Source organism: Aptenodytes patagonicus, chromosome 6, assembly GCF_965638725.1.
Source record: "Aptenodytes patagonicus chromosome 6, bAptPat1.pri.cur, whole genome shotgun sequence".
Lineage (NCBI taxonomy): Eukaryota > Metazoa > Chordata > Aves > Sphenisciformes > Spheniscidae > Aptenodytes > Aptenodytes patagonicus.
In genome coordinates this window covers 57,455,606-57,470,981 of record NC_134954.1, presented here as the reverse complement: position 1 = coordinate 57,470,981, position 15,376 = coordinate 57,455,606, and the positions used below count along the sequence as shown (strand labels likewise).

The 15,376-nt window shown below is 44.8% G+C and overlaps 1 protein-coding gene across 3 annotated transcripts in view; it reads left to right on the top strand.

Moving 5' to 3' along the window:
* LOC143162415 (unconventional myosin-X-like) overlaps positions 1 to 15,376 on the top strand; it is a 94,599-nt gene that overhangs the window by 25,308 nt on the left and 53,915 nt on the right. For all 3 annotated transcript variants that reach the window (XM_076342789.1, XM_076342790.1, XM_076342791.1), the window contains 8 exons: positions 4,178 to 4,302; positions 5,657 to 5,670; positions 6,316 to 6,400; positions 8,058 to 8,161; positions 9,552 to 9,681; positions 10,530 to 10,648; positions 14,393 to 14,539; positions 15,264 to 15,364. In XM_076342789.1, coding sequence (XP_076198904.1) covers positions 4,178 to 4,302; positions 5,657 to 5,670; positions 6,316 to 6,400; positions 8,058 to 8,161; positions 9,552 to 9,681; positions 10,530 to 10,648; positions 14,393 to 14,539; positions 15,264 to 15,364 — 825 coding nt within the window. The remainder of the gene's footprint in view (positions 1 to 4,177; positions 4,303 to 5,656; positions 5,671 to 6,315; positions 6,401 to 8,057; positions 8,162 to 9,551; positions 9,682 to 10,529; positions 10,649 to 14,392; positions 14,540 to 15,263; positions 15,365 to 15,376) is intronic.

The window sequence follows — 15,376 nt, the reverse complement described above, 5'->3', positions numbered from 1 at the left end:
ACGTCCCTCCCTGCCACAAGGATGGCTGTCCCAGGTCGTCCCTGTCTCCTACAGCTCTCAGTTGTGGCTGTGCTCATGGTGAGTCTCTGTCATGCTCTGACTCTCAGCCTTCTCCTTTAGCCCCATCTCTCCCCTGGCCTCCATTTGTTTCAGGCCGCCAGTACGTCTTGCCCTCAGAGGTCCTGTGGGCCACCTTGCAGCTCTCTTGCTGTCCAGGCAGGTGATTTTAAGGAGAAATGTCCATGGGAGCTGTAAGGGCCATGAGTGAGGAGGTTTACCTGGGGGCTGCAGCAGGGCCTGTGCAGGGAAGTGCGTGGCGCCTGGGTCAAACGTGTTTGAGAAGGAAACCGGCAGCCGTGAGGGGATGGAGACACGCTCTGTGGGGGATCCTTCATGCCAAAGGAGGTCCTGACACCCGAGGGACCATGACCCATGCCAGGACAGGGACACCCCAGGACCATGGCCTATGGGTGACCCACGCTGGAACAAAGTGGGTCAACAACAAGGAAAAACGTGTCAGGAAGACTTAAAGAAGCAAAGTGCAGCTGAGGAAAACCAGTAAGAGGCAAAGAGCAGCAGAGAAAATGAGGAAGCAAAGAACGACCGTAAGAAACCGTTATGTGTGGGACTCCAGCCTCCTGCACTGCCCACTGCCTTGCGGGGGAGGTTGTGAGGGACCGGTTGTAGCCTGAGGTAAAAATGAAAGCTGAGGCTGAGGAAGGGGAGCAATAGGTGTCTGACGTCAGGTAAGCCTTGGGAAGAGGGAGGAAAGATGTTTACTTAAGTGTCTGTTTTCTTAACACCTGAATCCACGATCAGAAGTTTCTCTTAATTAGCGATAAATTAAATTAAACAAAAATTTCCCAATGCAAGACTGCCTGGAGGACCTTGCTGGGGGTTTTGCAGTTCGGTACTGTCAAGGGCGAGACTGCGGGCTGGTCCCACTTTGAGCCTGTGATAGTTGCAGAAACCTCCAGAGGAGTGAATCAGATGTCTGCAACAGGATCTAGTTGTGTAATAAGCTGGAATCCTTTGAACCATCTGTGTAAAAGTGACTCTCATGCAAGTGGCATATTTCAGGGCCCAGGGAGTAGAGAGAAGGAATGTTTCCTGGAAGACGGTGACGCAAAAAAGTTACTAGTAACTATGGTGAAAATAGCAGACATGCAGTGTCTAACGTGGCAGCTGCAAGAGCATTGCAGTTTTTAGGATCCTTATAAGCAGAGCAGCATTGAGCAGAAGGGTTGCTGCCTTTGGACCTGGTGCTTGAGAGACCATTGTTGGATGATTTATCCTTTGCAGGTGTGCAGATTTTACCAGGGACATTGGCAAATTGGCAAAAGCTCTTAAGTGCAATACAGTCACGACTCAAGACCTGCAAAATCTGCTTTAAGGCAAGCGGCTTAGAAGGCTCAAGCCCGCTTAGCAGTTAAGTGGTAACTTGACTGTGATCCAGAAAGCTTACGATGGTAGGTAGGTGATTCCTGAGTTTGCAAGATCCCACAGCTGTGACGTGAAGTGGAGTAAGAGCTTGTGACTCGTTTTGTGTACATCTCTAGTGCTACGTGAGCTATTGCAATGCAAGTGCAAAAGAATTTGATTTGTCACCTTTTCCCTGAAGAAGAGAAGCTGAAGGCCTGGCCCAGAGCCAGAAGCTGCTGCCACTCCTAACGAGTCTACCTCATATGTTTGCAGTTCAGCTTCACTTGCTCTGCCAGTGGCCCTCCTTGGGTTAGCTTATGGCGGATTTTCATCCTTGCACCCCAGCACATACCCAGGAACAATGCTGGATTCTTTCTCCATTTCAGACAGCATTATAAACAAAGTGTTACGTCAGCTTTCATTTGCTTGTGTGTTGTAACATTCATGCTTGGTGTATTTCTCAGAAACCAGGCTCTGAAAACTCCCTTGGCACTGTTGATTTGGTCTGTTTTCCTTCTTGAAAATATCCATCAGTCCATTAAAAATTCTGCTAACTTTCCTCTTGTTTTTTTTTCTTGCTTGCTTCACTCTGAAGCTCCCTTCTCCACGTTGGGTGACACTGCTGACAGCATAGCCACCTCTCCTGTTATTCATCCCTCTAATCTTCAAATCTTCTTTTTTGTCTTCAGCTATGTGTCTGAATCCTGGAGCTGCATATGTTGCAATATTTCTAAAATCCAGGCTTTGCTTTCTGCTGCCCTGCTGAATCTGGTTCTCATCGTCTTGAGTCCTGCAACACACCCATCCAGCCCACATCCAGCTGAGCAGCCAGCATCACCTTCCTGATGCGCCGCTCCGCCTCGCACAGTTCACTGCTGCGTCAAATGCCACGTTGTGATGTGCCCTGCTGGCGTGGGCAGTTTGCTTGGCCCGGGCACCTGCCCTCATTCCTGGCTGTATCAGCTCACCCACCCCTCTGCCTTGCAGCTGCCGCCAGCATCAGACACCCACGTGCCTATTTTCTCCCCCATCCCTGAAAGACTTCCGCACTCATGTGCGTGAGCCCATTGCCAGACTAAACTATAAAGATACTTCCTTGTGCTTTGCTTATCTAATGTAACATGATTTAGAGCCATAAAGATTGGCTGGCTGGTTACTGCACTCTCACTGCAACTGTGAAAGTCATATAACATAACCCTGTCCTCCCTTTTTCTGGTTGTCCCCATTAATTTTTGTTGATTCATGGCGTTGGTGTGCTCAGTGGGATATTCCTGTGCAATGTCCTTATTTACATACTTGTTTCAGAGGCGTGGGTCTTCTCCAGGGCAAGGAACTTACCTCCTGATTTGTGCACACAGACTTCTGTGACTGGGTTTTCTATGGTTGTAATGTATTATAACAGAGCAATTTCATTTCCATGCTTTTGTTTGTTTCAAATGATATTTTCAAGAGATAAATTAGGAAAATACTGCCTGGTTTCCTGAATGTTGTCGAGCCTTTCCCACAACCACAGCTCTCACTTAGCTAGCACTTGCAAGGCCTGAAGCTTTCAACAAACTCCAGCGGTATCTGTAGTTGTGATTATTTGTTGTGTTATAGTTATTAACTTGTGAATAATCCTATACCTGCCCCTGTCTCGAGTGGAACTGCACAGTAGATCGATGGAGATGTTTAAAAAGCCAGTATTTCTCAGGGTAATAACTGTAACAACTTTTGTTAAAAACTATGTATGTTTTAGAATTAAACATGATTGCCTAATGGCTGTTCTTGTAGCATTTCAGTGATTCCTTGCTTGTCAGGCCTCCAGATTATTTTAGAATTGGCTGAATTGCAAAAATGAATGTTTTAATCCTGGATTCAGCGTGTCAGTTTGAATGGTTTAGGCTTTTCCCTTCTGCTGTTCTGTGGAGCAAGAACCAAGCTGCATTTTAACTATTTTCCATGTTGTATGAACCTCCTGAAGACAGGAAGGTGACCGGGAGACGAAATTCTTCAATTCATCAGCCGTCTGAAGTTTGGTGATAGATTTTTTTTTTTTGCAACATTTTTTTTTTTCCTGAAGTGGATGATGTGGCTCTCTTAGAATGAAGTTTTCAAATCTATAATGTGTGTATATTCCCTCTGCTCGGAAACCATGTGGTTTGTATCAACCTAAGCAAGATTTAAGTAACAACAAGGGTTTGTGTGATCCCATATCAAATTTCAGTACCAAACAAATCAGTTTAGTACTGTTTGTCTGTTAGTTTGAAAATGTTTACCTGTAATTTTAAGAGATGGCTTATACTGTCTTCTCTTTCAAACATAGAAATAGAAACAAAGAAGTATGTGGTTTAAAGCTACAGAGAGTTTGCCCTGTATGTCTGATGCTTCTGAAAATCCTGAAAAAAATACAAATCCATTTCATGGAATGCTGCTGTGTTAAGCACACAACCTGGCTGGGTCTTGCCACCTTTCATTTCCTGAAGCCACATTGATGGGGAATGCCCTCGATGGCGTGAATGCCAGCTGCCCATACTGATTTGGGACTGATTTAATTAACTCCAATCCCAAAGGTTTAAAATTTATCTAGCAGTGTGTTAAATTGCTCTTGCCATCCTTCCTTGCCCTTGAGCTCTTCCTGCTTGTCCAGTCCGGTGCTGTAACAAATTAATCTCACACGGCAGTGCATGCTGTGCAAATGGCAAAAGGCTGGGCACACGCTTTGTTTTAATGATATCCCATCACCAATCATATCTTCATTGCTTTGCTTCTGCAGCCCCATTCTGGAGGCCTTTGGAAATGCCAAGACAGTTTATAACAACAACTCCAGCCGCTTTGGCAAGTTCATCCAGCTGCACTTCTCTCAACATGGACACATCCAGGGAGGCCGAGTAACTGATTGTATCCTTTGCTTCAGTGGACCAGAAATGGATGGAGTGAGTGAAGATGAGGAGGAGCTCAGAGTGGGTCAGGAAATCCCTCATCACAGTTTCTCAAAGCCAGTTTATAACTGTGGGCAAATTTGCAACTTAAAGAGGGAAGAAGTGTTTGTTTTGTGGCTCTGCAGCACCTAACTCTAGAAACCTTTTGTCTAGGTACTACCTTAGGTAGGGACATAGTTTGACTTTTCACTTTGGCAATCACAGCACTTGATACTTAATTCCCTAGAATTTGCTACCTAGGAAGATCCCTCATGTTGATTGCATCCTGTTTTTCCCAGAAGATTGTTCCCTTATGTTAGCTCTGCCAATGAATTCATGATTTAGAAAAGTAAGACCAAGCTAAGAATCTGCACAATATTTGGATGCAGAGGAGAACAGGAATTTAGAGGGCCAGTTATGACTCCCTGTTTTGGGCTGCCCGTCTCCAGTGGACCTTGGAACTCTCATCATAGAATCATAGAATATCTCAAGTTGGAAGGGACCCATAAGGATCATCGAGTCTAACTCCCTGTTCCTTGCAGGACTACCTAAAACTAAATCATATGACTAAGAGCGTTGTCCAGACGCTCCTTGAACTCTGACAGGCTTGGTGCCATGACTGCTTCCCTGGGGAGCCTGTTCCAGTGACAATAAGGACAGGGAAGACTGGATATAGTTGAATTATGTTGTGCCATGACCACTTTCTTCCCTGTATGCCCATGTACCCCTCTCCCAAAGGCTTTGACATATCTTTTGTCTACATGAGGCAGGTAAAGCTGCCCTGGCTACATTTCTTGATGTTGATGTTCAAAGCTGCTGATGGCTGCAAACCACACCAATTTCCACTGGAGTAGCAGCCAGATGAATTTACTACTGTTGTAAATAACAGGCTTGGATTGTTTAGTCTCTGCTCTTTGTGCTGTCGGTAGATTAAAGATAGCGGTCTCTTGCAGAAGCAATGAGAACTGATGCAAGACTTGCTGTGTGCAATGCAGACTTTCAGATTAGAGTGGCCTCTCTAATCTTTCTAGGTGTCCCTAATGTGGCTCATCCTTTGTTAGGTTACCTCAGCATTGTGCAGGTCCTATGCTCTATCTGACCCTGCCCTTTTAAATATCTCTTTGGCACATAATACCTCCTTGGACAAGGAGTAGAGAGGAGGATCCAAGATGATGTTTGGGACCACTCTTTGTCCACTTTCCAAAGCGTCAGTTATTTAATGATTTATTGCTTGTTACAGGGTTCATCCCAATGTGTCTAGAAGATTCTTTGGCAGTCGTTGGGAGATCTGTGCATATGTCATTTGAATGTGTTCTCCTTAACATGCTGCTCAGATTTACTGGAAAAGGTAGGTATCACCTCTACTGGCTGCTGCGTGAGCCCTCTTCCCCCCCTCATAGTATGGTGGGGCAGTGCCAGTTCTCCTACTGGATGATGCTGCCTCCATCACAGCACATAGACATTAGCTCTTTAGGTGTTACTACTGCAACTGTCCCCACTGAGGAAGAGGATGGTGGAGGAACAATGTTTGTTCTATGTCAGAGCCTGTTCTGTCTTTGATAAACGCTGTGCATTACAGAGAGACTCCAAGAAAAAGCTGTTTACAGAGTGGAAAAGGAGAGAGAACAAGTACCTGGAAACTCAATTCCATAGAGAGGAATATGGGAGTACAACTCCAAATGCAGCATCTCTGCTCTGATGTAGTTTACTTTGGACTCAGGAACTCACTGAGGAGCAGGGCCAGAGCTGACCAGGTTCAGTTGTCCGTACGTGCACTCTCTAAGTGAGTTCAGAGAAGTCTGTACGTGCTCAGTTGTACAGCCACACATGACAAGATCTTGATGTAGAGCTTACACGACACCATCACTAAACTGGAAGAAACCCCTCTTGTGCATTGGCCCTGGAGATTTACCTGTATCCTGGTCTTCCCTTTGTCTTTGCAACCAAAAGTGTGATCTCTTTCTACTGGCTATTCCTGTATTCTTTGTTTCAGAACAGAGTGGTACACCAGAACCCCGGAGAGAGGAATTACCACATCTTTTATGCTCTGCTAGCTGGTGTGAGCGGGGAGCAGAAAGGTAATTTAATTTTCTGGGATATGGCTCTGTCCTCTTTCCAGTCCAGCACGTGAAGCAGGTGTAAGTCAACTAGAGCATGGATATTTCAGGTACTTGATATATCATCAACTTCTTCTTGAAGGCCATATGGTGATTTCATGGGAAACAGAAAGGGGAGCTGAGAGAAAGAGGCTGAGGATGACAGAAATGCTGTATGAGAAAAGACACTTCAGGCATTCTGAGCTGGAAGGAAAAGTCTGTGCAAAGTGAAGAGGGGGTATAGAGAGATGAGGTAATGAAACTGGCTAGAGGCAAAGGAAGGGTAAAGAGTCTTGATTCAGATGCTGATGGGAGCTGTTCAAGGAGTTCAAAGTTTGGACTGACAGGCATACTTTCACAACAAACCTTCAGTATAGGAGAGAGAAGAGTTAGAAGGACCAGCGATGTAGTGGCAGGACTAGAGTCAAAACATGTCTAGTATCTACAAAGGGTTTATAGCTCTGTACATGGGGAAGGGAGAGATGGATCTGGAAGAGGGTGTGCAGAGAAGGCAGCAGCTGCAGGCTGTGGAAGAATCCTCTCTGTAGTGCAGCACCCCCTTACCAATGTTTGCATACCTGCCCCGGGCACTGCTGAGCACTGATGGTCTTGCTGAAGAGGTCAGATAGGTGGGCAGGAATATGTTACAGTTGCACTCTGGTTTTGAGGGACTGGGGAATTTCTTTATGCCTTTGTTCTGTGTGTGTTAGAATAATCAGTTGGAAGAATTTGGCCTGACACAGGAAGGAAGTAGGGCTTCAGTTCTAGGGAGTTCATGCAGGGATGGCCATGTGGGTCAATTCAGAGATCCATCTAAAGCAAAGGGAAATAGTGGGGACCATGGTTATCAGCAAGTATTTAGGGAAAGCATACAAAACAGATTATTTTCTTCAGCAGATCTCTGCTATTCTTCCCCATCTCCCTTTCCAAGCTGGTGTCCCAGGCTGCTTCACTTCCCCCATGTGTAATGTGTTTCTGTCTCTTGATCATCCTTGTCTCCTTTTTCCATAGATCTTTCAGTTCTCCTCTATCCTTTTTGAAATGGGGGATCAAACCTGCAGATAGTATTTAAGATGTGGTTGTGCTACAGACATGTACAGAGACCTAATTCTGGTTTTATGTTTAGTTCTGTGTTCCTTCTAAAACTGAAGGAACTGAACTGGTTTTGACTGCTGCTCAGCACTGATGTCTTCAGAAATCTTACTGTGACTCTCTGAACTCTGTCTCAATTGGTGATACCTAATTTAGAGGTCATTACTTTATGTGTATAGTTAAGACTGTTTTTCTGTACACTTTGAGACTGAATTTCATCTTCTGGGTTTTTTCTGTTGTTTTTTTTTCTGAGTCAATTCAGTATTGAAATATTATTCTGCCACTCTGAAGCTTGGGATTTGACTGTTCTAAATAATTTTGCATACCATCTGCAAGCTTTGTTACCGCACACCCTTGTTACACTTCCCCTTCCCCTTCCCCAGTGCATTCACTGTCTAGGTGTGCCTTTTGAGGGATATGGAATCTGTTCAGATGAACTCTCCCTGTGGTAAACATACACACTGTTTTGGGGGACTAAGAATGAAAAGGCTGATTGCTAAATAAATTGTTGTCTTTCTCCTCCCTGCCTCTTTTTCCTCTGTTGCAGAGAGCCTCTCCCTCTCTGAACCAGAGACTTACCACTACTTGAACCAGTCTGGTTGTGTGACTGATGAGAACCTGAATGACGTAGAGATGTTCAGTAAGGTCATGGTGAGTCCTGTCCTAACTCCTCCTGAAATTCTGGGCACAATCTCATGGGCTAAATGTGCTGCAGGGTCTAGATCTCACAGGCAGAATTTATTTGCCCTAAGCAAAAATTTGGTGTTCAACGAGTCTGAAACTCAGCTCTACCTACTTATGGTAAAAACAAGGCTTGAAGAGTGGTTTTAGTGTACAGAAATGGGGGAATTTGGGAAACAGTCAAGGATGAATAATAATTCAGAATGATGGAGACTTTGGGGAGCATGAACCCCACCCCCCAGCCCATAAGGGTTCCTGGGAGCCCTCTAGATGGCCTGATGCAGGAGACCTCACACTGACCATTAGATGGGGAACAGTTTGGTCTGAAGGTAGCGTTCTCCAGAAATGTTCTGGTAAAGTTGTATCACCTGAGCAAATGGCATATTCTGAAATACCATGCAGATTTCAATGGACATCTGTAACTTTACCAGAGGTTATGGGTTTAGCAGGATGGATATGCAATTCATGTTTTGTTTGATAAGTGGTTATCAGCCTGAGGGCTTTAATAATGTAGGTGAAACCAGATAGGCAAGGTGAGAGGAGTCAGCTTAGGATTTCAGTAGCTCCTGCTTAAGCGTGATTTAAGAGAAGGAAATGTCTCCTGTACAGCAGAGGTTTCAATGGTGACATGGCTTTTATACTTCAGCTGAGGAGAGGCCTGGAGGAAAGAAGGGAACTAGAACCCTGGAATGCTCCACTGGCAGGGTGAATGCATGAAAACTAGGTCCTACCTCCCAAAGTCAATTTATGCCCCAAGAACCCTGGCTCATATGCATGTACTAAGACAGAGGGAACGTGCCATACTTCCCCATTATCTGGTAACCTGTTTCTAACCTTCTAGCAGTTAATGCTGAAAGCCTGGATTTAAACATTGCTACATAAATCTTTACTTCTCTAAGCTAGACTAAATTAAGGGGGTTATATGGATCAGAGTAAATTAAGTAAATTATATGGATCTGTCCTTCAGGGAAGGCAATAAGGCAGTATATGGAAGCAGTCCAGTGACATCTGTAACCTGTATTGCCAGTGTTCAGGGAAGGATTTCCTCACACAGGCACAGACAAACACATTCTTCCTGTGACAGACAGGCAACGGCAGCAGCAAAGTCCAACTTGAGGATAGGGCAAATGCCCACCTGCCTTAGATGGGGATAGGGTAAATGAAGGAGAGAATGGGAGACAGTGAAGATCATTGACAGATGTATAGCTGAGAGAGGGGCTGTGCCATCCCCAGTTTCACTTTGATTCATGATGACTATAATTCTGAGTTTTACGTCTTATATGGGCTGGGTGTGAGTGTGGTGGTTGCATTGTACTGTGGCTGTACGTACAGCCAACGTTAGCTGTATGGTTTTGCATAGACTGCCATGAAGGTGGTGGACTTCAGCACTGAAGAAATCAGAGACATCTTCAAGCTTCTTTCTGGCACACTTCATCTGGGAAATATTGAATTCATGACAGCTGGCGGGGCCCAGGTTACAACGAAAGCAGGTAAGTGGGACCCTAGCAACTTGGTAGACCATGCAAAGCCCCCTAAGGCCCCCAACAAAGCTCACTCCATCGTCCTTTCTCCCTCTGCTGTGCTGGTCTGCAGTGCCTTTGCCAGCAGATTCCCTGCAGTTTAACTCTGCAAAAGCATTGCCACAGGATGCATGGCTCACCGGTATGATTTAGTTGGGCTGTGGCCCTGTGATCCGTTTGTTCTCCTGGATACTCTCAGACTGAGTCCACAGTCTCACAGTTTCTCTCTTGCATTGAAGGAGCAGGAAGAAATAGGAACAGGGAGGAGTTTGAGATAAAAGTAGTCTGTTACAGACTTCCCCATATCTTCCTTTGAAGCATCTGCTAGCGTGCACTCTGTTACAGTTATCCAATCTGAGCTGGTCTGGTAAAATGAATCCCTAAACAGACAGAAGCAAAAAATATATACAAGTGCTTCAAGTCTTAAGTTAGTTACCTCTCTTCTTGACATCCAAGTTTAGCGATCCCACGCTCAGACTGCACTATTATGCCTTTAGGAAAACATATCTTCTCATTCAATAAATATTTTGCTGGTGCTGAGTGCTTTGCTCTTCCTGTTGTCAGCAGAAAGGCTGACATATGAGTGTCTGACTGTGGCCCGTAACGGCTGCTGACCCTGCCTTAGACTGGATATGTGAGCTTACAGCTTTTGGTATGCCAAAGAGAATTAAGAAAAGGGGAGCACATTTTGTGCTGGGGCTTAGTCACTTGCGTTGTAGGAGTCCCTGGGATTTCCTCACCGAGCTGCAGAATATGGATCCCCTATGAGTGATGGGGATCCACGCAGGAGAAAAAAGTATGTCCTCCTTTGTTACTAGTGCTGAACATTGCCAGTGACCTCCTGGGCTTAGACGCCTTCCAGCTTTCCGAAGTACTGACGCAGAGGTCCATGATTCTGCGTGGGGAAGAGATCAGCTCCCCTCTCACTGTGGAGCAGGTAAGTGTCCTAGTGTATGCTACTGCTTCTGCCACTTCTGCATTTCCAGGCCCTCTGTATCCCTCTTGTATCATCCATTCAAGTTCAGGGTTTCCTCTTACACCCCCTAAGTGCTCAGCTGTGTCCAAGTATTTTGCCCTTATTGCTAGTTCAGGTCCCAGTGTTGACCCTGCTTTTTAGGCTTTACAGGGGAGTTCACTTGCAAATGGCAATGCACAATACTGGCTTTAAGTCACCTTCACTCACCAGGAATTGGTCATGCTAGTGTCACGCAGAAGGTCCATCAGATGCTTTGTGGTAATTGCATATGTGCATGCTTTTACCTTGCAGAACTCCCAGGTTACGCTGCATTTACTGGAAGATAAAAGCTTGCACACAGTTACCATGAAACATCTGGCAGATGGTAGGTTGTTACCCCACAGTAGCTTCTTTGTGTATCCATACAACAGCAAAGGAGGACCAAATAAACTGATACGTAGTTCTCATCTTCTGAACCTGTACTGCATGCTGGAGCCAGTCCTGCTTATCTATTACATTTCTCTGTGGTTCATTACAGTGTTGTGCCTACTAACTTTAACTTGTGGTGTTGTTGATCACTTGAGGGCACTCTTGGTGTTTTAGGTCCATGCACAAATAACTGTAGAAAATCTTCTGTCATTAATAAATGCAAGACACTGGGAAACAAGGAATAATATTGCTAGGATGGAATAAGCATCGTGTTACAGCAAAATGAACATCTGTAATGGAAATCTTGTGCTGGCACAGACTGCAGAGGGTTATCAATCCAACCCCTACACTGGCAGAGAAACCAGAGTTACTAGGCTGTCTCTGACGGATGTCTGTCTAACTTTCCTTCAGATTTCCCATGGAAGGAATTTCACAGCCTCTTTAAGTATCCTGCTCTAGCTGCAGTGGACTCTGGAGCTGAAAAGATTTTCCTCCTATTTAGATTACCTTTGACATCCCAGCTGTCCACCTTATAAGCTTCCGCTTCTGTGAAGTTTTTCACATGGTGTTCTCTTTCTAAGCTAAACGATCCAATTCCTTCAAAGTTTCCTTACAAGTAATTTTCTAAACCTCTTCTTCTTCTTCTGTCTCTGTTTTCCCACATCTTTCAAGAAGTGGAGTGCCTATAACTGGACACCGTATTCAAGCTGAAGTCTCAGCAGTGCTCATTTCAGCAGAGTAGTTGCTTCTTGCTGTGAACACACCTGCTAATATATCAGAAACTAAGCTTTGCCTTTAAGAAATGGTATCTTTTTTCACAGTCTGTGACCTTTCTTTGCAATAAAATTGTGTGACATTTATTTTTCAGCCTATAGTCTGTAGTAGATATCCTCGGTATCCAGTACCACAGTTCCTCTTCTCAGCTGTCTGTCCTAAATAAGCTACACCTTTCTATATCAGTGCACAAGGATGGATAACAATGCCAGAGACACTCCATGCAGTCCAGAGCAACAGTGCACAGTTGTAGGATTTACAAGAGTCTCCCTGAACAGAGCTTTCCCTGATAGTATAGCTATTCCTGACATTTGTGCATGTTGGACCCTACACTTACTGCTTGCAGCCCAGTGAAGTACGAAGACTGCAAAAAAATTGTTATAGCAAGTAGATGCTACTACTTAGCCGTCTTTACTAGGTGAACCTGTTCCACTCAACACTGGGCCCATAAAGACTTCCCGCTTAAATCCTCATGTACTGTGCCTACCTATTCCCACTTGTTGCTGCAGGAACGCATTGATAGAGCTGCCAGGGATTTCTCATTGTGTAACGGGCTCGTTGCCCATCTGAGCTTTGACATTTCAGCGGGCTGAATGGATGAACTGGCCTGAAGGCGGGCAAAGCTGGGAGGATGAAAGGAGCCTTTGAGAATCTCATTTGAGCCGTATTGTGGGGAAAGCAGCTTTGCTTACAGCTGGATGGGGAGGTCCTGTTCCTGGAAAATGAGTCTACCTTACTGTGTAGCCAGAGACACTCCAGAGGCATGGCCTTGAGGGCATTCTCAGTCCTGACTGAGATCTGATAGAGAGAAGAAATACCCAGAAAAGGCGTGTGTGCCCATGCTTTGGAATGTTCTGTTCTGTGGATAAGGGAGGTTGCTGTGTGTCGTAGGCCTTTGGCTGCTGGAGAAGAGATACTATCCAGGAAGAGAAAGGAGGAGAAAAACAGTGAGATTGGGTGAAAAGGAAGATCTTGCAGGCTGGGCCTCAGGAGCTTGCTGAGAGGGGCTGGGAAGATTCAGAGGCAGTTGGCCTGTGCCATTAACAAAGCAGAACAGGAGAGGTCACGTTATTCAGGCTTGCAAAACTGAAGAGGATGAGGGTGCATTTAGAAGATCTCTGTCATTGCTGGTCAGGTCTACTGAAGGAATTACCCTGGTGTCACAGGTGAGAGAGTAAATGACCTGTAATTGATCTAGATACTGTGGTTTATTTATGAAATGACAAGATTATAGTTTTTACCCTACTTGATTATTTCACACACTTGCTCACTCACCCCTCAGCATTACGTTCATTAGATGTCAACTTATTTTCCCAGTAGGAAGACTGCTGCTTGTCCAGGAGGGTCAGGTAGGAAGCTTTGTTGGTTCATGTTGTGTAGCTCCTTGCAGTTACCAGTCTCAGGAGCTACCAGCCAAGGTCCTTGGGCATACCCTGACATTTGTCTCCACGTGTCTCTAATCTCCAGGATCTTTCCCCACTTCCAGCATCTTTCTTCCAGTCAAGATTTTTGCTGCCTTCTTTCCTGGCCCCTTTTTCTACTCTCTGGGATCATGTCTTCTTTATGGGAACCCTTATTTTGGGTCTCCTCTTCTTTCCAGAACCCTAAGCTCTGGTTTCCCAGTCTAAATAGTATTATGTGCAGAAGGACAGCATGCGATCAGCCTCTTAATTAGTGATTCTGTCTCATGTCTCTTTATTAATTGGAGGATTTGGGGCATGCCACTTTTGTTTAGTCCAAATGTTATCAAAACTTACAACCAGCCCATTCCTGTTACAGCTATCAAGTAGCAGGCTTTTGCTTGAGATTTCAAAAGTTCAATTTTGGACATTCATCCACACACTTACATGCACCCAATTATCTACTGCCTGTTAGTGATCACAATTTAAGTTATTTTTTCCACCTCTGACACTTAGTTATGATTGCTGCATGGGATGTTGGGTCAGCTCCAGAAAGGTCTCTCAACCCATGCTCTTCTGGGGCATGTGTCCTGGCTGTTGGCTGGCCTACCCTGGCTTCTAGTAAGATAATGCTGTTTGCAGGAATGTTTTGGAGAGGGAATTTTTGAGGCTAACTTGGTGATAGAATATTAAATCCTGCCCTAGCAGTTTTTGAAAAACTGAGTGGACACCCGTTTGACAGCTCTACTAGGAGTACTGAACCGAGATACCTTGCCTGTCACTGCAAATGTTGGCTCAGGTGATACAAATGACTGCTGTGGGTTTAGTCATGAGGTATTTTGCCACCTTCCCTGCCCCAGCACTTGTTCCGAAAGATGTCAGTGATTTTGCTACTTCTTCAGCCTCTCAAGTTCAGTTACCCAAAGGTCATTTATGGTACATCTGTGTGTGGCTGGGCTTTTTGCAAACTTGAATGTTGACTGTACATGTAAATACTGCACCGTGCACAACCAGTACAGAGGCTGAGACATCTAAAGAGGAGTGGAGGAATCTGAAGTCCCATAGAGATTTGTGGTGCCTTCTCTTTTCCCTGTGACTCATTTTTTTCTCTCTGCATTTACAGGCAGCTGACTCCAGGGACTCCCTCTCTATGGCGCTGTATTCCCAGTGTTTTTCATGGCTCATTAGCAAGATTAATACGAAGATCAAAGGCAAGGAAAACTTTAAGTCTGTGGGCATCCTGGATATCTTTGGCTTCGAGAACTTTCAGGTCAGGATTTTGTCTTTGCAGGGTGGGTTGGTTTTGGAGATGTCAGTACAAATGGGAAGGAATTTTGGTAGGTTTGTATCCTGTTTAGGTTAGCATAGGGCATTCTGGGATTTCTCCACTGCCACTTCCCTCTGGGAGCAGCAAGATATATTTAGCTGCCCATTTCTGCCACCTATATTAATGTAGGCTGGTGTTCAAGGTCTGGTTTGTGACACAGGCCCTAAGCAGATGTGCTGTGATAGGTAATATTGAAATTTTGACTTGTATACAAATTAAATGTCCAACTCCTACGTGCACGTTGTTTGTTTACATCTGTTTTGTCTCGTGTTGAGAATCTTTTGTGTAATGCTTCTGATTGCAACTGATGAGGGATGTATGTTGAGCAGCCATATAGCGACTGCTCAGATATTTCACAGAAGAGAAAGCCCAGTGACCTAACACTTAGGGAATTATATTTCTTTCTTCCTAAGAAGAAGAGAAATTTGATTGTCTTTAGCATCCTTTACTACCATTTAGGCCTCCTGAATTAACCTTGCATGAGCTACAAAAGCTGCTCTCCTAGTGGACCTCCCCATACTCTCCTCCTCATATCCATCTGAAGCTCCTTGCCTCTATGCGCTCTGGCTTTATTCCAGGCCTGGCACCTTCCCCATTGCTGTTACAGATTCTTTTAGAGCCCAGGGACAAGAATGTTGAGTTTTATAATCTTTGTTTCTTCTTACAGGTGAATCGTTTTGAGCAGTTTAACATTAACTATGCAAATGAGAAACTCCAGGAATATTTCAACAAACACATCTTCTCCTTGGAGCAGCTGGAGTACAACAGGTGACAAATGGA